Source organism: Heteronotia binoei, chromosome 9 (genome assembly GCF_032191835.1).
Source record: "Heteronotia binoei isolate CCM8104 ecotype False Entrance Well chromosome 9, APGP_CSIRO_Hbin_v1, whole genome shotgun sequence".
Lineage (NCBI taxonomy): Eukaryota > Metazoa > Chordata > Lepidosauria > Squamata > Gekkonidae > Heteronotia > Heteronotia binoei.
Window position 1 is genome coordinate 75,277,365 of NC_083231.1, and position 25,369 is coordinate 75,302,733.

Consider the following 25,369-nt stretch of genomic DNA (forward strand, 5'->3'; position numbering starts at 1 on the left):
CTGGAACCATGTCCTGTGGTCCGATGAGACCAAGATAAACTTATTTGGTTCAGATGGTGTCAAGCGTGTGTGGCAGCAACCAGGTGAGGAGTACAAAGACAAATGTGTCTTGCCTACAGTCAAGCATGGTGGGAATGTCATGATCTGGGGCTGCATGAGTGCTGCTGGCACTGGGGAGCTACAGTTCATTGAGGGAACCATGATCGCCAACATGTACTGTGACATACTGAAGCAGAGCATGATCCCGTCCCTTCGGAGACTGGGCCACAGGGCAGTATTGTACTCACTTTTGTTGCTAGCAGTTTAGACATTAATGGCTGTGTGTTGCATAATTTTGAGGGGACAGCACGTTTTCACTGTTATACAAACTGTAGACTCACCACTTTACATTGTAGCCAAGTGTCATTTCTTCAGTGTCGTAACATGAAAAAATATACTGAAATTTCTGTGACATACTGTATATGCAGTCATTTCATTTTTAATACTGCTGATACTTTTGATTACATGTGTGTATGAAAGTTGCCCCATAACACTGAAGATACTAGTGAACTAAAATTAAGTACTATATTAAAACTTCTGTCTGAATGGAAATTTTGAAGTAGAAATGGTAGAGATTTTATATTTGCATAAGCAACTGGCATTCTCTGAGCATGATGTAGGTTATGTTGGTGTAGGTCTCAGTTTCATATCGGATCACTAAAAATATGGCTGCTCTCAATGTTTTATAGTACCACAACTATGTAGCTGAAAGGGAAATAGTAAGAAGTAGAAGAACAGTTCGTTGTACTGTTGCATTTTTAAATTGCAAATGTTAGTTTCTAGGGAAGGCTGTAATTTTGTCATTCCTTCCCCTCCAGTCTGCCTAAAACTAGAGCAGTAGCTTTGTTTGGACAAGTGGAATCTATAGCTGTACTAGCACTGTGTGTTAGGGACTTCAGAAAACACTTCCCCTTGTCTTTGAAGTGGCTTTGAAGTCCAAGAAAACAAAACTTTCACAAATCATAGTCAAATAGATAAATACAAACATGTCACACTTCAGAGAAATGGTTTTGTACAATTATCTTTATCCTATAAAAGTATACCTTAGAAACTTGTGCTAAGTGACACACGGCACCCATACAGGTATCACTGCATTTATTTTTTTAGGCTTCTGCAGGAATATTTCATTAGAAACGATTACAAAAATAAAATATAAAACAATTATAAAACAGTACACTTTACATATGACTTGGAAATCACACAAAATACAAGGTATTTACAGGTACAAAAAGTAACCGCAGAGATTTTTTTTTATATTAGAATTGTCAGAACACGGGAGAACACAGATGTACAGTTCAGCCTCCTTTAACCTGGAAAATATGATGATCACAGCACAGATCACAGCCTAATCCATTATATAAAAATGCAAGCATTTTTACTTAATTGATCACACTTATGAAAATTTTTAGAAGTGCTTAGGTAAGCAGGACACAGCAATTCTTCATCACCAGGTAAGAAGGCCGGTCTGACTACAGGAAGCTCTGCTTCATTAAGTTAATTAAGCGTTCATATCTGTAGCTTCAATGAGGTCCAGCTTCATTGGTAAACATCACCAGAATAGAAGATAAACAATGCAACTTCTCTCTGATGTACTCAGGCAACTTCTCATTTTCTCCATACCTATCAAACAGTAATAGTTCAGATGAGCACATTTAAGAATAAGAATATCTGGAACAAACATTGATAAAATGAGTTCCCTTTTATGGTAGCATGACTAAGAAACATAATGCAATTCTGTCCTTCGGCTGTTTTGTTTTTTTCACAAGGGAAATCACCACACCAGACTGGAATAATTAGCTACCAAAGATTCCCATTTAATCACAACCAGAAGCCAGTAAGGTACTGAATAGCATTAATGTCAGTGCTTCTCAACTTAATTTTTTTAAAGGCTAGCACACTTTCACACACTATTACTGAATTATTTAGGGACTTAAGCACAGTCACATGGACCCCTTCTTTTAAGTCAGTGTTAACTCCTGTACTGAAAACACAGCATATGCTACATCTCCATATTGAGAATGCTAATCCTAATGGAGGAATTGCCCTCATTTTCTTGTCTGCTGCCTTGGAGCAAAGCATGAAGGACCTGTTCCTTCAATTTATAACAAGTTGCAACTCATGGGATATTGCCTCTCAAATTTACCTTGGATTCAAGCAGCCTAGATCTCTCCACCCCACCACTTTAAAGTCCCTCCCCTCCAAGTTTCTCCAGGCTGATTTCTCCCTGTACCCCAACATTTAGCATTAAAAACTTCACATTCTGCTGCTTTCAAAGCCTCTTTTGCCCTCATCAGGCTAAAGATGTATGTGCAAAACCAGGTTGTTGCTATGCTCTTGCCTCATTCTCCCCCTGCACAGAGAATCCCAGTTAGAAAACAGCTGCAGTGATATACACAAGCAGCTGCATGAGTTTGCCAACATTTAATTTCCTCCATCTCAACAACCTGAATTCTAAAGGGAAGGGAGTTCAATCTGTGTATTTGTAAGGCGTGCATGGAGTAAGACCAGTCTAAGAGTACAGCAATAAACTAGGTTCATGTGAATGCAGCTTTGATTACCAGGTAATTTTTTCCTGCCTACTAGGAAAACCTCAAGTATTTCTCACTGTACCCGAGTTCAGTGTTCGAAACTTCACATTCTGCTTCTTCCAGTGCCAATTTTGGCTTCATCAGGCTAGTCTTTAAGAATGTATGCACAAAACCAGGTTATCTTGTCTGTGAGCAGTCTAGTTTTGCTACTTGCAATCATAATGGAAGTCAGCCACTTTGTACATAAGTGCAGAGGCTAACTGTGCAGCTGTATAACACTGCAGATGAGAATCTCGAGTTACAATTACTCCCTCTTAGTACATGAGTTCTGTATTGAACCACTGTTCAAGTTTGCTGTGGCTGTTTCTGATGAAACCTTTTTGAACATTACCAGGTTGGAAGCTTTCCTTTATTAACTGCATTCTCTTGATAACCTATTTGAACACAATATAGCCAGTGTTTTATCATTTACATCTCAGTTGTGCCCTCAATTCCTTGGTTTTGCTAAAGTGGCTAAAGTTATTGGCATATACTATAGCACTGTTTCGCAGACATTTCAAAGTAATTCTCTGCTGAAAGTTATCAGGCAAAATTTAAAAAGTATACAAATTGAAATAAAAGTTACTTGTTTACTGAAACACACTCACCGAACAGTGTGACCATCTGGAGATGTATATGTGATGGAAGAAATGCCAGCCTGAGCTACCAACTGGGATCCATCATTAAACTGAACCCACACAGCTCCACTTGTTAGCTGATCAAAAAAAATCCAAAAGGAGAAGAGTTCATAACTATAAAATTTCAAACAGTGGGAAATTTCAAGTAGTAATTCATTTGCATTTTTCTTTTTAAAGAAATGTTAGCATAGATTGACAAAGGTGTTTTAATGTGCATGATTTCATTATAGAAGCTACAAGTTACAGAAGAATTTACATATTTAATTGCCAAAAAAGTATATTTAAACACATGATCAAGTAACTAACACAAGTGAGATATCTATGTCATGATTTGCAGCAATGATGAGGAAATTAAAAAACAAAAGACCTCAGGGCAAGGAACAGAGTTGTCCTGTGCATTCCAAACAAGTGTTTGCTCCTCCTTAGTGTAGAAACTGCTGCATTACTCTTCTACTCGCTTTCATTTCCCTTTTTACCCAGTGAGCTGTGACCATTCTGCTTAGTAACTGATTACCAACTCACCTGAGAGGCCCATCCAACATTTTTTACGAAAACAGACTTCAGGAGTTGAGCTGAATTTACAACACACTCATTTTGGTGAGTGGGTAGGCAATTTGACTCCGTCATAGCTGCTGTGAATGCAGATCCTTCATATGATACCATCTAGAAGGTGGACAAATACACAACATTATAACCTTGAGTTTTACTGTATTTCCAGTATTAAAATATATCTCATTTTTTCCCAAAGCTGACTTGTTTTACTTCTAATTAAAATATACAACTTCCTTTGACTCTTCATCTCTCTAGCTTACTTTTTGTTTTTTAAAAAATTATCTTTGCAGGAGACTCTTTGCATGATCCAAATAACTGTGATCTACAAGCTTATTTACTTACAGATGGGTGAGGTGCTTGACTGGGAGATTTGGATCTGGCAGCAGTATTTCCCTTCAGTGAAGCAACATCATTCAAAGAAGGGCATGTACCTGGTATAGCAGGAGGTGGTAGCAATGACTTTGGAGACTCAGGATTTCCTGGTTTCCTAGTAGTGGACAGCACCACAGAAGAGTTAAGTTCATGCATTCAACTTTTTTGCCTCTGTTAACAACACAGGAAAGCTGAAACTTTCCTTTGGAAAGTGAAATGCACCTTGATAGAAATATTCTTAACACTTTGCTCACCTCCCAACAATAATGGGGAAAAATGGAACACTTTCACTTCTTTCTTCTGCTGAAATAGCAGATTCCAGTGCAAGGCAAATTCGATGACCCTGTGTTTTAAAAGTTAGACATATTAAAATGTGCTAAACACTGCCAAGAGAAGCAGGAATGTAGCACTCCATGAAGACGAAAATGGGCAATAACTAAAAAACAGACACATTCTAAATTGAAAAAGATGTTTTAGCTTGGTACTGATTCTTTGAAGGCAACACACTCCTCAGTGATGGTCAGTAATGGTGGTCATCTTCTGCTAACTATGTGGTCTCCCAGATAATGGCTGGTAGAAAAAAACCTTGTAACTCTCTTAAGATAATTAGTGCCTGTCCTATTTTAGCATCAGTTAGGGTGTATCTAGAAAAGAGAAAGAGGACTGTGTTTATGACCAAATTTCTTTTGAAATCTATTTGCTGATCTAGAGCTGTGCTTAAGGATGCCTGTAAATATTTCTTTTCAATCTTTTTTGATTTTGGAGGTAGGTTCCCAGGCTCTGTTCCACCTAGATTCCCCCACTGTCTCAGACACACTAGTGCAGGGGGGGGGGGCTGGCTTTGGAGGAAAGCAGACATTGTGCATGTAGATATTTCTCCAGGGGGGTCCCAAAGTTATATTGGGTCCCCATGGTAACTAGTTGCTGGGTAGTGGGCAGCATTAAGGCCAGGCCTCAGAACTAGGAAGAGGAACTGGAAGTCCTTTTCCTCCCAGTGAAAAATCCCTAAAACAAGCAGCTGGTAGCAGTAAGTACCCTAGGGAAAGGAAGCAGTAAACACTTCCAGGAGTTGCTGATGCCAAGAAGTAGTAAGTCAAGGCAGGCCTGTTTCATCACATCTACTATTAATACTGGGCCTTATCAGTGTAAAGATCCATCAGTACTCCATTTCTTCTTGGGAAAGTCAAATCCTTGATCTTTTTTAAAAAAATTCAACTCATTAATAACTTTAAAAGAATATTTCTGAAGGTAGCCCTTGCTGGTCCAAAGCAAAATCCAAAAACGTTATAAAACATTTTAATAGGACCAACCGCAATGATACAAAACAGCCGGCAAGCTTTTGAGCTCTGCAGAATTCTCTGTAGTACAATATAGAAATAGGAAGTAATCAGCAATTTAAAAACTGTTACAAGAAAAATTTACCTCATTTGCGTGACTGACATATATCTGTACATTGTTCTCTAAATCACTTTCTTCTTTTAGGGTGTAGGACTTCCCAGATTTTTCTATTACTCGAATTACACCTGCTGTCTTGTGTATTTTTGCCCCTATAAAAAACAAATATTTTTATAAATACACAAGTAGTTGTCAAACAGACTGTTTTATATGATTCTAGACCAAAAGCAGTACTCAATGAGAAGTACAAATGCAATCCTGTTGAAAACATGGATATAAGTGAAACTGAATGCACAATCCAGCACCATTTGTACAAATTAGCAGCCCTCAAATAAGTATATAACACAAAACAGTTTAAGAGTACATACCATCATAAAAACAAATTTCCACATCTGCGGGAGGAGAGTTTTCCATCAACATACACTTTGCATATCTGGTGTAGAACGTAATTTTGGGTGTTTTGGATCTTACCAACTGCACAAATTTGGCTGCATACTGATATTTTTTCCAGTATTTCTCTAAAACGAGAAATGAATATAACTAAAAGTTTCTGTGGTTCAGTTAAAAACCTGTCTGTTTCCAGAACATCTTTATAACTCTCAAAAGTATCTGCCACAAACTTCCCATCCACCATCATACCAAAGGAATAAAGTTACATACAGCTTTACAGAAGTAGATTTCAAAGTCTATTAACAGGATACTGACAATTCCTTTTTACACCCAAAGTATCCAGAAGGAACATCATTCTATCATTTTACAAACTCTTCCATAGTTCCAAGACTTGTGCATGCAAGAGAGTAAACTTTCTTCACAGGAAGGGAGAAGGAAAGAAATGTGAAGTCCCATGAAATATACTAAGCATAGATTGAATAAAACTATTTCAGTGAATATTTCTTTCTTAAAGCAGTAGAAAGGTGACAGAATGATCCAATGAAAGCTACCCCAAAAAGCCTTGACAGTGGCTAAATGTTTACAGCTGTTTGCCATGTGACTCATACATTACACAGTCCACCAAGTACTCCCAGAGGTGTCTGGTATATATTGGAAACTCTGTGCCATGGCAGAGATCGATAAGGTGATCCGCTCTACAAACTGCAGTTACTATGCAAAATAAAACAGGAGGGAGGCTGCTATTTTAAATATCCCCAGCTAATGGAAAACATTCACCCATATACTTCAATTATGGAAGAGTTTTGCAGCACTTTAAAAACTTAAATTGATTTTGGCAAAAAAAACTTTCATGAGCCAAAGCCCACTTCAACATTGACTCAGGCTCACAAAAGCTTAAGACAATGAATTATTTAGTCTAAAGGTACCACAACACTTGTTAATTTGTTTTGGACAGACTAATACCGCTTCCTCTCTGAAATTTATTGTTTAAGGGATGGTAGTCTCTTTATAATTTTAACATCCAGCGCTATTAATAAGTACAGCTAGAGGAATCAGCTTACATAACACATGTATGCCAGAATTTCAGTTGTTTTCAACTATAATTCAAGTTTTATGTCAGCTCCATAGCCTATAGTGCTTTTAAAAACAGTATGTTTAGGAAAAGTGTAGCTTTAAATAGTTTTTTATAAATCTCCCACGTGTGCAATAAATGCTTTTAATGTTTGAAATATAATGCACATACAATTAGCGTAGGTAGGCATTTTAATGTCAGCTTTCTGAAAATCTTGACAACTTTCTGAAGATCTTGTTTAGACCCTATGGGACTCACCCTACTGTACCACTCTGCTGTACCATCTTGCTATACCATCCTGCTGGATCATCCTGCTGTACTATTAAACAAATATTTTAACTTGTTTTTATTGTGATTTTATTACAATATATATTGGTGTACTCTGCCCTGAGCCCCTATGGGGGAATGGGCGGAATATAAACAAACTAATAATAACAACGATAATAATAATAGGCTCCTCTGCCATATCACAAACTGCTTTTGAAGTTCCCCTCCTTTTCAGTGATGGTTTACTATGTTACATGGAAGCCCAGTTGAGAAACAAAGCTTACTTAGATATATGGATCTAGCTGCACAGTTCTTTTCGCAGTTTGCAGTAATTTCTAAAAAGTGACAGAATGTACCATACCTGGCAAGTTGTCAAAGTTATAAATATTTAAGTCTTCAGGAGGAAGTGGAGGTTGGTCTTTAAGTAGGAAGCCTTTTCCTTCATTTGGGTGATAAACTGTGACCTTAAGACACGGAAAAAACAATCTAATTGCCAATAATTATGTTCTTAAAATTTTTACCTGAAAATTAATGAGAGGTTATGTATGCAGCATAAGACACTATAACGGATGTCTCAGGGTAGGTTTCTGTCATAAGTCACTGATTTCTAAGACATCTCATTATTTACACATTTTCAATAGTTTTCAGCTTTGAGGCAGGATTTTAAAGACTGAACCAATTTGTTAAACCCTATAACTTTCCCAGATGCTTTGATAGAAAACAGACAACCATGACTGAGCAATACTCATGTGTTGCTTATACAAAACATTCCCCAAAACAGTTTACTTAATACAGTTACAATTCAAACAAACATTTTAAAAATGTATTGCTACTTACCTCACTTCCATCACAAGAGATCCTCATAACTTCTTTTACAAATTCTTGGGAACCATATTCTTTCAGAAATTCCATATAAACTTCTTCTGTATCCAGGATACTAACCTAGGACATACATTAAAAACAGAACAGTCATAATAGGATTTTTTACAAATAGTAGTTGGTGTAAAGAGCCCCATTCAGCTTACATTATTTTTAAAGCAAATGTAACAAAGTAAGAGCTAAAATTTTTTGCTCTTAGTACTAAGCCTGAACAAATGAGATGTTTCTTTTCTGCATAGCTGAATAGCTTTTATATAATTGTGGTTTAGTGGGACAACCAATCAGGAAGTTCCAACCCTACAGCATTAGTAATTGTAAAGGGAGATACAAAGAGAGGGGAGGATTGAAAAGAACAAACACAGCACTGAAAAAGAGATTAAGAGTGGGAAGGAGGGAAAAGCAGCAGCACTGAAAGACAGACATGGAAGAGGTAACACGTAATGGTTAACAAGAAACCCTTCAGTTATTGGACTTAACAAAATTCTGTTATTTAATATTGCCACAACACAAACGAGATACAAAGCAGGACAGATTATTTGAATTACTTTATTTTAGTTAAATAATATGTTCTGGTCCAAAGTTCATACTTTCCAGCAGAAAAGACAATAGGTTGCATGAAGTAGAGAAAGTATTTTACACTGAGGTTTAATGCATGCGAACAAGGAGGGCTGAACCTAGAACAGGGGTGTTCAACCTTTATGAGCCTGCAGGCACATTTTGAATTCTGACAAAGGGTGATGGGCATAACCATAAAACAGTCACCTGGGAAGCCCAAGTGCAGGGGATAAGTGGGGTAAATTTTAAAAATATACCAATAAAAGAGTTAAAGAGAATAAAATCGACACTGTAGTAGCAGTTGTTGCTGAAATGTTATTTTAATTTTTACAGCCAATCAGATCTCAAATAGGCAATTAGAAGCCCTAATGGGGAAGACTCTACTTGGCCCCACCCACTTTCTGAAAACACCTGGCAGATGCCAAGAATGGTGACTTGTGCCACAGTGCCCCTGGGCACCATATTGGAGGATCTCTAACCTAGGAGATATTCATTAAGTAGAGTGGGCAGTAAAACTGGGTACATGAGCCAATAAAGCTCTGTAATGCAACTGAGCAGCTGCCAGTACTCTTGCTCAGATTGTTACCTCTTAGCATAGCAAAGCAATGCAGTACAAGACTAACTGTATCCTCTGCTGGCTCAGAAACCCTGCTGGCAATCAGGTGAGAAGTGGCTGGCTTTGCCACACCTTCAGTGAACAGGCATGGACTTTAGCTGTAGCAGTACAAGTCACTACTTCTGCCAGTACATCTAAAATCAACAGAAAAAACTGGGCTATAAGTGAAGGTATGAGTTTTTAAACTTAATGCTATAATTACCCAATTACAGAGCTTGTCTGAAGCTCCTCTTCTTAGTAGGTTAATATTAATGTTAATATAAAACTCATTTTATATTAAACTAATTTATATAATTTATTTTGGAATATTCTTCAGGTACTTCAGAATGCTGAAGAATATTTATAATACAAGTTTTTTCCTATAATTCCTTAATAGTTCTAAAATGCAGCACAATACATACCACTGCATTTTTTGTTTTTTGTCTGATCGGCTTTAATCTGCGAGCATTCAGAGGCGATATGATACTTCGCAGAGTAGGTTTTGGATGGCCATATTGCTGCCCTTCAACCCATTTTCCTCTGGTTTCAGAAACTGGATGAAGATCAAGTGCAGGAGTTGGCAGAAACTTTTCAGTTTTACAGAGAAGTCCAGTAGTGAATTTCCTTCCATCCAGTGATCCAACAGCTGGCATTGCTGTTTGTGCACCATCCTGTGATTTTGTGACTTTTAAGCCATTCCATGCATTTTCCCACATTTCTTGAGGCACACCAACATGAAATGGAAAATCTCCATTTGCATTCCTGACACCATTGTGATATGAAAGTTCCTGAACTGGAGCTGAAAGCAACAGAAGAGAATGTTAATCTAGAAGATATAAGATTCTTCCCAGACCTAGCAAAAGAAAAGTCTCCCAGCAGTATGTCATTTTCATCTACTTTTCATGCACAAATTGAAAATGTTTTCAGAGATTCAGCTCCAATTCAGTAAGATGTCTGACCAAGACAACATTATTGTCTATTGGACAGCATCACATTGTGTTTTCTGAATTTATTCATTTCAAAACTATTTTGATTTCAGCAGGATCCTTAATGGGAATATGATTTTAAAATCAGTCAGTATCATAAATCATATGCAGTCATCACTTTTTAAATTCTATCTACCTTTGAAGAGATGAAGTATTATACTACAGATTCTTGCCTTTGACTCAAACAGATGGGGTGGGTGTGGTGAAATAAAGCAGTTGGGAAGGCATCAAGACAGCAATACTTCTGCCCAGATACAGAATTATTCCATCAACCTCCAGCCAAAGTTATAGGCAATTAAATAAAAACTGAAAGGAAAATTATCTGAGGATTCAGATAATCCTAACTGTATGCTGCAATTATAACTCCCCAGCGTGTTCTAGGTAATTCAAAATAATGTCTGGAAGGATTTAAGTTGTCTTTGGTTATTCTGAGCTTTTTTCATCCCACAATGTAATATGATGCAGGGGAAAGAAAACTCCTCCTTGCCTTCTGTCCCTGTTGTTCTTTCCACCTTCCCTTCTGCAGCAACACTAATCATCATCTGCTGTTTTCATCCTTTCAGCAGATCCAGTTAGTTAAGCTCTTTCAAGACTGACATCTGGCTACTTTCTGAATCCTGGATTTAATTTCTAAATTGTGAAAAAGTTGTCTTTTGTATGACTTAAAAATCAGAACCCATAGCAAGTATCAAAATACCAATAAGAATATTGCCTCAGAAAGTAGTATACTCAAATGACTTGGTTTTATATTTCACCATGGATATCTGTGCTGCTTTATTTCAAAATATAGCAATGTATATCTGAATAAGCCAATTCCCAGAATTCTGTTACACTGTAGCATGACCAAGATATGCAGCCAAGAGCTCAGCTGAGAAAACCAAGTCAGCCCCAAGTTACTAGAAACTCGCTTCATAGAAGAGCACATCCCAAATCAACAAGCATAGGTGTGTTCATGTGGATTTTCTGGAGAGAGGACAATTTTAAATGGTGAGAAATATCATCTGAACCAGAACCCTCAAAATAGCAAAAGAGCAGCAAAAATGGTCTATTTACAAGAGAATCAATGTATCTAATGCTCTACAGATTACGGAAGTATTACAAAGTTCCATACCATTTGGTTGCATATTTCCAAGCCACTGCTGCATTGTTTCTGCTTGAGACTTTGGTTCTAATATGCCAGCACTGGGCTTCATTAGGCAGAGATAATTGGAACTAAAAGACAACACATTTGTAAGTATCTCTAGTAATAACAAACAACTTACACGTGCATTCTCTACAGTGGCCCCCACCCTATGGAATGGCCTGCCTAAAGAGATCAGGAAGGCTTCTATGCTTTTGGTTTTCTGCAAAGTATGTAAAAGAGAACTATTTAGAAGGGAATTTTTATAAAGGAAATAAGATTGCACTACAACAATGATCCAGGGAGACATTTTAATAGAAAGAACAGGAATGTGGGCTGTATTACTATGCATAATCTCTTGCAGTATGTTTTTATTTTGCTGTAACTGCATTTTATTTCTAATTATGTAATACCATTCTTGCATAGTTGAACATGGCATGCTTAACACATGCCCTTTTCCAGATTTCTGCAGTCCAAGTACTATCTCATTTTATTGATTGTGCTGACTTACTATGTAAGAACTGCAGACTATAAATAATACAAATAAAAAATAAAACCATGCAAGTTTGCTTCAAGGAGCAGATGATACTACCACCATAAAAAAAAGATTAATTCCAGCTAGAAAGTCCTAATACTGTAGGCAAATGAGGTTTAATTGGGACAACATAGGAGAATCTGTTAATTTCTATAAATTTTAAAGCTTCTCTAAAACTTGAGCCATTTTTAGCTTTCAGCATATCTATATAATTTATGTAGGACAAGTTGCCAGCAATAGTGGATCCACAGTACATTCAAAGAAATGATTGGCCAAAGAAGCATATGAAGGATGCTGAGCTTATTTTTACTTTCTGAAAAATTGCTACTTGATAATCATGTGGTACTTTGCTTAATATCTAAGCATCCCTGGGCTGCAATCAGCCAAATCCAGTCTCTTGAGAGAATGCACAAAGCCTAACATCACTTATCGTGATGTTCCCTGTGCTAGTCCTCCTCTAACCTTCTTGTACTTACTCATGATCAAATAGTATAACCACCCTACCCTTAAAACATGGCAGCTCTAGGCCAAAGAATTTAGAAGTCATTTATAAAGCCACATTTTCACTACAGTTTTGGAGCATATCATTGTGATATTTAGGTGAACTTAAAACTAAAGTGATAACCTTGGTCTGGGGTCTTATTAAAAATACTTGCCAGCAATGTTTAAAAAGAAAACTAGATCTTTTTCATGCAGGGGTATAGCCAGTTCTGGATGGTGGGGCAGTGAGAAATCCTGTGGGGCAGGGGAGCCGGGAGGGGGGGAGGAGACAGAGAGAAAGATAGAAGCTGCCAATAGAACAGCTCCCCTGCCCACAGTCCTCATGACTCTACTGGCTTCCTTGTTTACATGAGTCGGAGGGGGGGATTTCTGACTCTCTCTTTTGCATTTTGCAATTTTATTATACTTTATTTTGTGTTTTTAAAAAACTATTTATTTTCTGCCTGGAAAAAAGAAAATGAGACTGAAACTTCCCTGACTATGCCCAGAGTCATTTTGGAAACCCCATGCACATCTTTCTTTTTATTATTATTTGAATATTTTCTTTGCTTTTCTTAAAAAAAAACTGCTCTGCAGAAGCAGCACTCATCCATGGGGGCATAGCCCCTAAATGCACTGCCTCAAGCAGTGGCTACAGTTGGCATGTCACCTACAGCAGCGGTCCCCAACCTTTTTGGCACCAGGGCCTGGTTTTGTGAAAGACAATTTTTCCACTGGCTGGGGAGGGGGGGTGGGATGGTTTCTGGATGATACTATTGTGCACTTTATTTCTATTAGTTTGGTGTGGTGGTTAAGTGCAGGGACTCTTATCTGAGAGAACTGGGTTTGATTCCCCACTTCTCCACTTGCAGTTGCTGGAATGGCCTTGGATCAGCCATAGCTCTTGCAGAAGTGTCTTTGAAAGGGCAGCTTCTGTCAGAGCTCTCTCAGCCATGTCACCCACCTCACAGGGTGTGTGTTGTGGGGGAGGAAGGTAGAGGAGATTGGGAGCCACTCTGAGATTCAGAGTGGAGGGCAGGATATAAATCCAATGTCATCTTATTATTATTATTACTATGTTGTAATATATAATGAAATAATTATACAACTCACAGCCCAGTTGCTAACAGGCCATGGACAAGTACTGGTCCACAGACCAGGGGTTGGGGACCCCTAACCTACAGGATGGCAACAGAAAATAAACAGCAAACTGTGATGTAAATAGGCTACCATGCTTTTTATATATATAATTACTTAAGGATTTTTTGTTAAGCTGTATATGATGGAGTAAGCCAGTTTCTTTTACTCAAAGCAGGTGCAAAGCCTTCCAATTCATTGCTGGCCAAACACTTCCCATACAAGCACTGAGGCTTCCTGAAGGAACCACCTTAAAAATACAATAACAAAATTCTGATAAAGGTTGTTATTGGACTAATATGGTGCATTTTTGGGACCCAGGGTTTGCACCTGCTTTGAGTAAAAGAAACTGGCTTACTCCATCATATACAGCTTAACGAGACAAGGACATTTATAATACTGATGAAGTGGCAACACGAAATGTGTCCATTGTAACTAGTTACTTGTATGCTGTACCACTAAAATTACTATGAGCTCTGTTGAAATTGGTTTCATTGTCTCTTATGGCTGTTACTGTGGATGTTTGTATCAAAGATGTTCAAAAGTAGTTTTATACTTTAAAAAAACATGTAAATCCTTAAGTAATTATATATATAAAAAGCATGGTAGCCTATTTACATCACAGTTTGCTGTTTGTTTCTTGTAATGTATCTCCACTGTGATCCCATTGTTGATTATTGCTTAACAGAGAAAATAAGACCTTGGAGATTACAGTATAGTTTCTAAACCCTTGGAATACAAAAAGGGCCAGCTGGAATTTGAAGAATTTCAGTTAGCTTCTCTAAAAGCTAGACTCTGAAACTCAGTCATGATGGGACTTTTATTCCATTCTGCATTTGTTCTGCCCTCACCAAGGGTCTGGGCTCTAATCCAGTGGCAACCCCATTGACTATTGCAATACTGTATAGTACAGAACATAATTTCATGAAGCATTTTGTGAAAGAAAAAGAGACTATTACCAAACTTGATCTTTAACAGGTGGAGAGAGATGTTTTTCAATTGAGCCAGAACCAGCTGGAAGTTTTTCTTTAAACACTGTAGGAATATCATCATGGCTGTTTGTGGGAGAGAAATCCTTCATGTTTTCTATTAATCCTGTTCTGGGTTTTGAGAGCATTTCCATAGAATGACATCTCTCCACATGATTTGGTATTCTATGATTCTCGTTATGGGATGTACCAGATCTTTCAGACGAATGTGCTCTCCTGAGGTAGCGTGAATGCGGTCGTTCTTCCATCAGTAGCACTGCTCTTCCCCTACCAGTATTAGGTAATTCTTGTACTGGAAGTCCCCAGTTGTTATAAGAACCACTTCCATCCCCAGAAGAGACATTGCTGGTGTTCTTAGTTTTAGGGAAAACAGTCATTTTATTGGGGAGTGGCTGTCCTATTAAAAGTCTTTTCTTTTCCTTTAAGCAGCCACTAGTATTTACACTGGAGGATGTGGTAAAAGCTGTAGAAATGGTGGCATTTCCACTATCCATTGAATCCTCTGCAGTTCCCATATCCTTAGTTCTCACTGAGTTAGACTTAGACATAAAAGGATGATCCAAAACAGATGACAGACTTAAACGATCTGCTGGATTTTTGCGAAGTAACTGATGAATAAGGTCCTGAGCCTCTACCGATAAAAATGCTGGCATTTCATAATCTGCCAATACCACTTTGTTCAAGGTGTTCTTTACTGTATCAGTATCGAAAGGTGGCTTTCCAACCAGAAGAGTATAGTACATACATCCCAAAGACCAGACATCAGATTCAAGTCCATGTGCACTTCTTGTGGCTATTTCTGGAGAAATATAATTAGGAGTTCCACACATTGTGTAATGCTTTTCATGAGGCATTCTCAGTTGGGTTGCTAGTCCAAAATCAGCAATCTTGATATTCATATTGTTGGTGAGTAAGAGGTTAGCGAGTGTTAGATCTCGGTGCAATATTCCATGGGAATGAAGATATAACATCCCTGTAATGATCTGATGCATGAAGTGCCGAACTGTGTGCAATTTTAAAAGAAATTAAAGAGTACACTGAAGATTCTTTATGCACATTTGCTCATCTTTGAACTTGCTCATCCAACTTGTTTTAACAGCTATTCAATAAAATATAAATATTGCAATCCAGAAACTGACCCATTACTCAAACTGAAAAATCTGACAAATGACTCAGAAACCTGAAAAGCATTTCCAGCATACTCATATATTTAAGTGTACGTTTTCTTTATACATTCCATAATGTAATGGTTTTGAAGATATGCAAATCCCAACCAGGTTCTAATTAAAAAGTTTTAAACATTTCACAGTTATATTAACTGTATAACCAACATATATGGCCAGAATCTAGAATCAACTAGTTCCACACACCTAATAGAAAAACATAAGAGTGCAGTAGCACCTTAAAGACTTACAAAATCTGTGGTAGGATATGACCTTTCATGAGTCACTGCTCACTTCATCAAATATCAGACTCACAAAAACTCATATCCTACCATAAATTTTGATAGTCTTTAAGGTGCTACTGGACTCTTACTCTTTTCTTCTGTTACAGACAGACAAACCTGGCTACCCATCTTGACACTTAAGTAGGCTTTGGAATTGTGTCTCAAAAAGCAAGCTTCTCTACTGCATCATACATTATTCTCCAATCTGAGGGGATTATCAAGACTGCTTTGCTACAAGTGAGGGAGTCTCCTGTTAGAAAAAAGTTAATGATTCCACCTGCCCATCCACTTACTATTTAAATCATTGGAAAGGCTCATTGAAAGTCTGACAATACATTTCATACCTACCTTCTTCTTCAGAGAAAGGCTTCTTTTTGTTCTTTAAATATCTGCTCATTTCTCCATTATGGCACATCTCTAATATCAGATACACATAGTTGCTGTCTTCAAAGTAATTATACAACTAGAACATAAAAAGAATTAGCATTAAGTATATTGCAGCTTAACTATAAATGTTTTCATATATTTTAATATAAACACTTACCTCAAGTATAGAGGGATGTTTTAGCTGACAATGAATCTTCACTTCATTTTGAACTCTCTGCACCATTCCAACTTTGTGCATAGCCTTTTTGTCAATCTGAAAATATATCATTTTTTTTCAACTGTAAAGCTCATGCATACAAATTTTATACTACATTTTATAATTTATCTAACTTGAATGAGTGTTAAAAGTTCCGAAATGAAGCCTCATTTTGGGCAGGAGCAGAGCTCCGGAACCTCTAAATTTTAAATGTGCTCTTTCTTTTCTTATATCCCCCCCTCCCAGCCAAATATTTGCTTCTGGACTCCATTGTTCAAACGCCCTGAGAGAATTTTGCTGAACTCTAATATTTGAGAAACTTCCTAATTTTTCCCCTTCAAAAAATGAGAAAAGAACCAAAACATATAAAGCAGACAGATGGAAATCTTCATCATACCACTGTGGCCACCTAGAAGAAAGTAATTTAAAAAGTATGATGAGAGTAAAGTTTTATTATGGCAATTATAATGCAAGAAGCATTTTTAAGGTAGATGCTGAGCTGATATAATTTAGTACACCTTCCAGTGATGTCAGGGGTGTGTTGCATATGCAAATGAGTTGTGCTAATGAGCTTTGGCACATCTTTTCTACAAAATGATCTCTGACTGTAACACTCATGTTTATCTCTGCATTGTACATTTATGGTCATGGCATACACACAGAATGGAATTCTAAACATAATTAGTAAGAAGTAAATCCCTGTTAACAAAATAATAATGTTTTTTATTTATATCCCGCCCTCCCCACCAAAGCAGGCTCAAGGCGGCTCACAACAGGTAAAACTTACAATTTACAATATAAAACATTTTCCAAAACAATATATGTAATTTACTAATTAAAACCATCATAATTAAAAACATAAAATTACAATAAAAATTAACATTTTCAGTGCTATACTCTAGATGTTCTCCTCGGTAGTTTATGATGGCCGAATATAGTGGATCAATCCACATTTAAGTGAAGGCCATTTGAAAAAGGTTAGTCTTGCAGGCCCTGCAGAATTGATCAAGACTCCACAGGGCCCGCACTTCATCCAGTAGTTGGTTCCACCAGTGTGGAGCTGCGATTGAAAAGGCCCTTTCATGTGTACTCTTTAGTGTGCCCTCCTTCGGCCCAGAGATTGTCAGCCGATTTTGTGTACCTGATCTCAGTACTCTCTGGGGCACATATGGGGAGAGACGGTCCCTAAGGTAGGCAGGTCCTCGGCCATATAGGGCTTTAAAGGTAATAACCAGCACTTTGTAACGAATCCAGTATACAACTGGCAGCCAGTGCTCGCGGAGCCCCGGCTGTATGTGCTCCCACTTCGGGAGCCCTAATAACAGCCTAGCCACCGCATTCTGCACCAGCTGCAACTTCCGGGTTCAGCACAAGGGCAGCCCTATGTAGAGGGCATTACAGTAATCCAATCTCGAGGTGACCGCTGCATGGATCACTGTTGCCAAGTCGTGACACTCTAGGAAAGGGGCCAACTGCCTCACTCACCTAAGATGGAAAAAAGCAGATTTGGCAGTGGCTGCTATCTGGGCCTCCATTGACAAGGAAGGCTCCAGTAGAACCCCCAAGCTTTTGACTTTGTGTGCCACTTTCAATGGCACACCATCAAAAACTGGAAGGGGGATATCCCTTCACAGGCTGCCATGACCCAGGCAAAGGACCTCTGTCTTCGTTGGATTCAGCTTCAGCCTACTCAGCCTGAGCCAATCTGCCACGGCTTGCAATGCTAGGTCCAGATTTTTTGGGACGCAGTCAGGCCGACCGTCCATTAGTAGATAGAGCTGGGTATCATCCGCATATTGATGACACCCAAGCCCATATCTCCAGGCTATCTGGGCAAGGGGGCACATGTAGCTGTTAAATAACATCGGATAGAGCACTGCCCCTTGTGGCACCCCACAATCTAATGAGTGCCTCTGGGACAGCTCTCCCCCAATTGCCACCCTTTGTCCCCGTCCGTCAAGGAAGGAGGAAAGCCATTGTAAGGCCAGCCCCCGAATCCCTGCGTCGACAGGTCAGCAGCCGATGGTCGACTGTATCAAACGCAGCCGACAGATCTAACATCAGCACTGCCACACCACCTTGATCCAGATGCCTCTGGAGATCATCCACCAAGGCAACCAGCACTGTCTCCGTCCCATTACCCAGGCAGAAGCCGGACTGATGAGGATCTAAGATGGAAGCGTCATCCAGAAAACTCTGCAACTGTAACGCTACTGCCCTCTCAATGATTTTACCCAAAAATGGTAAATTTGAGACTGGTCGATAATGTGCCAATTCGGCCGGATCTGATGTAATCTTTTTCAGGAGAGGGCGGACCACCGTCTCTTTAAGAGGTGTTGGAAAACGCCCCTCTGAGAGGGATCTATTTATGATGTCCTGGATAGGACATCTAAGTTCCCTCTGGCAGGATTTAATTAGCCAAGAGGGACATGGGTCCAAATTGCAAGTTGTTGAGCGTACAGTAGAGAGGATTCCGTCAACTTCCCCCAAGCTAAGTGTGTCGAAGTGATCTAGAACTGAACCAGAAGACAGGCACAGAGCCTTGAGTTCTTGTACTGTATCCAATGTGGCGGGGAAGTCATGGCGGAGAGACATGATTTTATTTGCAAAAAATTCCAAGTACATTTATGGCTGGAGTCTAAATATTTTCATATTCTGGATCCTATGTAGGTATTTATTTAATTCATTTGTATCCACCTTTTTCCACAAAACGAGGACCACAAGTGGAGTCTAAATATTTTCATATTCTGGATCCTATGTAGGTATTTATTTAATTCATTTGTATCCACCTTTTTCCACAAAAACGAGGACCACAAGTGGCTTACATTGTTATCCTCTCCTCCATTTTATCCTCACAAGAATCCTGTGTCAATGCTTAAGCTGAGACAGTGTAACTGGCTCAAAGACACCCAACAAGGTTCCATGGCACAAGCGGGAATCCAAACCTGGGTCTCTCTGATACCAGCCAACCCAGTAAAGTTACTCCCATCTAAGCCCAATAACTTCAGTGGGGTTAAACTAGAGTGACTATGCATAAGATTGCATCATAAAGGTACTTTTTATCAATCCTATCATTCTCTTAAATTGTTTTTTTTCCTGTTAAGGCTGACAAATTCAGTTATCTAAAAAGCAAATATGCTGTGCTCTAACTAATTCATTGCTAAAATAGAATATAGTTTTAAACACATGCAAACCCAGAATCCCTCAAATCTGCCACCCTAGGGCTAATATAGGATTGTAGAAGTGAATGGCTCTAGTCTAAGCTAAAGTTAAGCTGAAGTCAAGCTGAAGCTTAAAAAAAATCACCCCCCTCTCCCTTGTTATATCCTTAAGTCCCAATTACCCATCACATTCTCAGGCCAACTAAATGAAACAGTTCTGATCTGGAAAGTTTCCTGAATAGACCTTTCCTAACAAAACCTTTCATACTCATTTATGTTGAGCACTTTGAGCACTCTGAAAGACCAATCTCTTTAGAATTGAAGTCTGAAAGCAATAGTAACTGTGTTTGTATTTGTAGAACTAAGCCTACAGAGGTTAAACATCTGAACAGTCTGGGATACAAACTGCTATAGATGCTGGGAACTGGAGAAGTTGCAAGTTGTAACACAAGGGATGAGTCTGGGAGTGAAAAGTGTCATTCAGTAGTTCCAATGAGCAGGATACAGTATCGCTAGGAGTTTAACATCCTTTAGCCTAGAATTCTCTCTTTCCAAAATGTAGAGGAAATTGATCCCATGGCCACTTACCATTTTTATAGCCACTTCTAAGCCTGTTTTCAGGGACACTGCTCTGTAGACTCCTGCAAAGGAGCCCTTCCCCAGCAGGTTCCCCACCTTGAAATCCTGAGGGACAGAAAAAAGTTACCACTGTTATTATCATTTTGCCTTCCATCCAGAGGCAAGAGCCAGCCTCCACAATAATGAAAAGGCATTTTAAAATATTATGTGTGAATTTCTCACACTGTATAGAAGATCTGACAAGTAGAGATGCCAAGAAAATCCAACTAATATTTTTTCTTGTAATTTACACCACTGATTTACATCACCTTGATTAAAATCAAACTACATTCTTCCAAGGCAGGAAAGTCACAAGGAAAGATTTTTGACAGATGCCACCCTAAAGTACTTTTGGAATGTAGATGAAAAGAAGAACTCTGGATTCCTATTGCAATGGTGTGTATAAAAGAATATACAATAGGGCTGGCTTATCTCCCCTCCACAGAAGACTTTTAATATATATATTGCCAGTCTTTTCTCAGACACAGTCCTCCCTCACTTCTTTCCCACTCCCTTCACAGCCCCCACCCCCAAGACAACCAGTCTGTCATTCTTCAGTCCCCTGGTCATCCATAAGCCAGCCATTTAACAGTTAGCCTGCGAGGGACTGTTATTATAAGAAGGGAGGACAGGGCAAAAACAACAGATACTGGGGAAGAAGTAAACGGGAACTCAGTTTTTGCCGGTTTACAATCCCTTCCTGACTTTTCACGGAACAAACATGGTCTTTGTGCCACGTGTTTCAGCTTTTTAAAATGTTACAGATGAGTAAACGCAGTAGTCATCTTGCTCTCCCCCATAAACCCTTCCCTCCATCCACCAACTTTCCGTAGCTGAGGGCCAGCCAAAGGGCTTCCGCTACCGGGCATGCTCAGTTCTATACACTCAAGAGGGGCTTAGAAGTGCTACACCGAGCGAGGCGCAGCTTTACCTGAATGGAGCTCTCCCAAGGCAAGCACAGAGACATGCCGGCAGAGGACGCGACGCCGTTCGGCACAGGCGAGAGCAAGAAACTAAGAAGCCACTGCGGCATCCTGCCAGGCACTCGCACCCACTGAGTAGCCGCCGCCGCAGAACGCTGCAGACAGCCGACTTTGCCGCCGTCGGTCCCGCTCCCAGGAGAGACGCGGCTACCATAGCAGCAGGCAAGAAAGCGCTCCGGAGGGACGCCAAGCAGGAGCTGCTCCCAGGACTCCCGCGGGGCAATCGCGGTATTATCGCCCTGTAGTAAAATTTCTAACTTAAATCATGAAGCCACTTATGTGCCTGTTGCAAGGAAAGCCAGACTGTGGCAGCGCACCTGCTGCGGGGGGTTTCGCAGTTGGAGAAACAACCTTAATCAGTAGAACAAAACCTGAATTCAGGTTTTTGCTTTTTTGTAAAAAAGGAAATACCAGGCTGTACCTGTATAAGTTTCTTCTTCAAGGCTGATGGTCTGCTGCTTCAGACCAACATGGCTACCCACCTGAATCAATCTTAAATAGTCTTGATCATGAACACCTTTGGAATAGGCATTCTGAGGACTTGTCTGAACCTTAAACATTACACATCTTAACACAGTTTTTCAATATCAATTACTTGATCTTTCAAAATGCTTTGGTATCTTTTTGGCACACAATTTTTATCCTCATAACATGCTTAGGAGAGAACACTCATAACGTGATGCTAAATCTGGGAAATAAAGTCAGCCAGTCAGACCTTCAATGTAAACTAATCTTTTCCACAAAATTATTCCTAAGAAATGTTAAAGAGGAATTTAACTGTATACCATGTCATAGCCCGTTTCTCCCAAACCTTCTTTATGGGTTTAGGTACCCACATTTAATTGCACATTGTACCAATTATTCACTAGAGAAAATGAGAATCTGCCAGAGAGACATGCAAACTACGGTACCTCTAGAATTTCAAACCACAGATGAGCACTGCCAAGCAGACTATTAATACCACAAAAATAAGTATTCTATAATGTAAGCCAAGGGCCCATTTTCACACAGATTCACATTGGTTTGGCCTGTGTTTTTAAAGTTAAAGGGCACCCTTATAAAAGAATGTAGTAGCTGCCTGATTCAGGGTTATAAAAAAGACACATCTATAACAAGAATCACTTCTAGGCAATCTAATAAGAAAGCTGTTATAAATTAGAAATATTTTTCCCCTTTCATACCATCAATGTGCCACAAGACTGGCAAGCAAACTAGTAAAAATTAAGGGACTTGCAATTTTATATAATAACTTGACCAACTTTCATAATGGGGAGAGGGCATCATAAGGGCAAAATAGGGCATAAACAGAGTTGAGAACAGACTGAACGCTTGAGAACTACTGTTATTATGCACATAAAGTCATCTAGGTTTCTCTTGTCATCTAACAAATAATACCACTTTCTGAACTATACTCTTGATTCCTAATGAGCTAGAATGGGCAAACATCCCCTTTTGTGTGAGTCTGCAATCCTAAATAGGCAGGAGTTAACAAGCTATGTGGGAAGTAGAAATTCAAAAGGTAAAGTTTTCTCTGACATGAAAAAGCAGGAATATAGGAAGCTTCTTCTGCAGAATCTCTCCTATTGAGAAGCTATTTTATGAACAGTGAAACTATAACAGAAGCTGTTTTTACAAACACTGAAATGATGGCAGGCATGGTATTCAGGTGACAGTCCTATCAAATAAAATTAACAGCTGTTGTTTTAGAATTTTGAATACAGGGTTGCAATTTCATAAATGCTGAGGATAGGGCAACAAAGGAGAATCTTGTTTAATTTGGGCAAAAGGAGAATCTTTTCCCCTGCCACTCTGTGCTATCAAGAGAAAGACATGGGAAACTATCTCATCCTGCACAGGGAACATGGGAGGACTATAGGCCTGGTTCATATACACAGAGTAATTTAGCAGTGAGACAGCAGAGCCCTATAGTAGTAACATGGACTACAATGCTTGAAATAGCAGGTGCTGGATTCCAACTTAGAAGTTCTCTTCACATAAAAATCTCCATGCCAATAGAAACTAGCAGAGCAGGGAGAAAGAAGCTATCTCCTCTCTGTACCTACTACAGTGCACTTGTTTACAAAGAGATCTTAATTTAGAGGACTATACCAAAATGTGATTTTTCAGCTGCAGTCTGATTATGGTTCATTTGACCCCTTTAGACATCTCCTCCCTCCTTCCCAACTATGTAAACCTATGCAAAAGAATGAGGAGTCAAAATAGACTAAAATCACTTCAGACTCAAGATGGACTCATTTTCTAAAAAAGGTAAAGGTAGTCCCCTGTGCAAGCACCAGTCGTTTTTGACTCTGGGGTGATGCTGCTTTCACAACGTTTTCACGGCAGACTTTTTACGGGGTGGTTTGCCATTGCCTTCCTCAGTCATCTACACTTTCCCCCCAGCAAGCTGGGTACTCATTTTACTGGTCTCAGAAGGATGGAAGGCTGAGTCAACCTGGAGCCAGCTACCTGAACCAGCTTCCGCTTGGATCAAACTCAGGTCGTGAGCAGAGGACTCCGACTGCAGTACTGCAGCTTTACCAGTCTGCGCCACAGGGCTCTTATTTTCTAGTGACCCCTTTAAATGATTAAAAAGGGACAGTTGCATGTGTGATTACTGCAAATGGAAAACCAACAAAAGGAACAGACTGGACTAGAACCGCATCCCTGACACTCATTCTTACTTAAAAATTCCAGAAGAACAGCTATGTTGCTGTGTCACAGCAATAACAAAAAGTGGGTTGTGACACTTTAAAAAACTATGAAATTCATTGTAGCACAAGCCTTTACAGGCTGGAGGCCTGTTAAATAGTACCAAATTATTAAATTAGAACTCAATACGTTGAACAGTCTTATTAGAATTCTATCAGGTGAATGGATTCCTACCCCATTAGATATTAAATTAAGTTTAAATGAAGTTTTTTCAGCAAGCATAGCAAGACTAGGTTTTCACCTATGATTATTATTTTGAATGGACACTGAGTACAAATGAACTTTGCATAGAAGCCATCGAAACTTTGCTACTATCCATAGCGCCCCCATACACAGTGACAGCAAACCTCTGAATACCAGAGCTGGGAGGCATTATCAGAGAAGGCCTTGCCCTCTATAACCCACTTGTTTGGCTGTCCAGGGAAACTTGTTAGTCACTGTGTGAAACAGGATCATGGACGAGATGCACCACTGGTCCTATCAAACAGGGCTTTTCTAATGCTGTTAGGGGTCTCAGACTGCATTTTCAGACCCCACCATTTACAATTCCACCCTCGCCCCATGCCAGTGTATATACTTAAGGAAGATCATGTAACAGGCATCTGTGGAATTCTTTTCTAGTCCAGGGAAGTTTATGACTTAATAGATCTGAACCTGTAAAGTGCCACAAAACACCACTGTGCTTAATTGCTGGGCTTTTTTACTTCCTCGCGGAGGATTTGAGGGAAAGCATTCAGCAATAGTGCACATCCCACATCTATAGTCTGAAGTGCTAACGTCCAATTGGACACCTCCTTCAAGTATGTACGTCTGCGCCCGACTAACTATGAAAAGTACTGGGTGTAGCCCCGCCCAACAGCCTTTCTCGGTCTCATCTGTCAGTCCGGCAGGAGGGGACCAATCGGAAGAATTGCAAGTCCAGCCTCCCCGGGAGATATGGATGGGCCCAGTCAACTCCCCCCGCAGCCTCGAAAGCCTCTCTCCCCTCTTTTCAGGCAATGTTTTACACCCATTCCCGCACCTCAATCTTCTCGCCGATGCAGGTCGCCATGGCGGCTCTTAAGTCTCTCGGGACCGCTTTACAGACCAGATATCCTTCACCACAGCTGCCGAGCCCCGGGTCTCTCCCTCCCCGCTATGGGGGTCGGGGAGAAACCCCCTCCTTCCGAGGTTCCATTTTGAAAAATCGCGCCGTTGCTCTCTCGACTGGAAAAGGCTGCGCATGACGTCATCACGTAACCGTAGCATTTGCTTTGAGGGCAGCGCGGGCGGCCGTTTCTAATCGTAGGCGAAAAGT

General features: G+C 39.5%; 1 protein-coding gene across 2 annotated transcripts; it reads right to left on the reverse strand.

Annotated features, from left to right (window-relative positions):
* Positions 1-1,117: 1,117 nt before the first annotated feature.
* PLK4 (polo like kinase 4) lies at positions 1,118-25,333 on the reverse strand. Of its 2 annotated transcripts, none has more exons than XM_060246805.1 (16): positions 25,094-25,333; positions 20,348-20,443; positions 16,560-16,655; positions 16,364-16,478; positions 14,539-15,571; positions 11,419-11,519; positions 9,744-10,120; positions 8,130-8,234; positions 7,654-7,756; positions 5,932-6,081; positions 5,591-5,715; positions 4,423-4,511; positions 4,139-4,283; positions 3,767-3,907; positions 3,215-3,321; positions 1,118-1,659 (listed from the first exon to the last, which is right to left on the reverse strand). In XM_060246805.1, the coding sequence occupies exons 1-16, from the start codon at positions 25,121-25,123 to the stop codon at positions 1,560-1,562; spliced, it is 2,913 nt and encodes a 970-aa protein (XP_060102788.1). In that variant the 5' UTR covers positions 25,124-25,333; the 3' UTR covers positions 1,118-1,559. The 2 variants fall into 2 exon arrangements, with proteins under 2 accessions (XP_060102788.1, XP_060102789.1); XM_060246806.1 differs by lacking the exon at positions 25,094-25,333 and adding an exon at positions 21,309-21,410.
* Positions 25,334-25,369: the final 36 nt, after the last annotated feature.

Excerpts from the sequence above, each read along its gene's own strand:
- PLK4 (XM_060246806.1), bottom strand. The coding sequence starts at position 21,410 with ATGCCGCAGTGGCTTCTTAGTTTCTTGCTCTCGCCTGTGCCGAACGGC. Across the intron at positions 16,656-20,347 it reads TAGAAGTGGCTATAAAAATG|ATTGACAAAAAGGCTATGCA; the intron begins GTAAGTGGCCAT and ends ATATATTTTCAG. Across the intron at positions 16,479-16,559 it reads AACATCCCTCTATACTTGAG|TTGTATAATTACTTTGAAGA; the intron begins GTAAGTGTTTAT and ends TTTATGTTCTAG.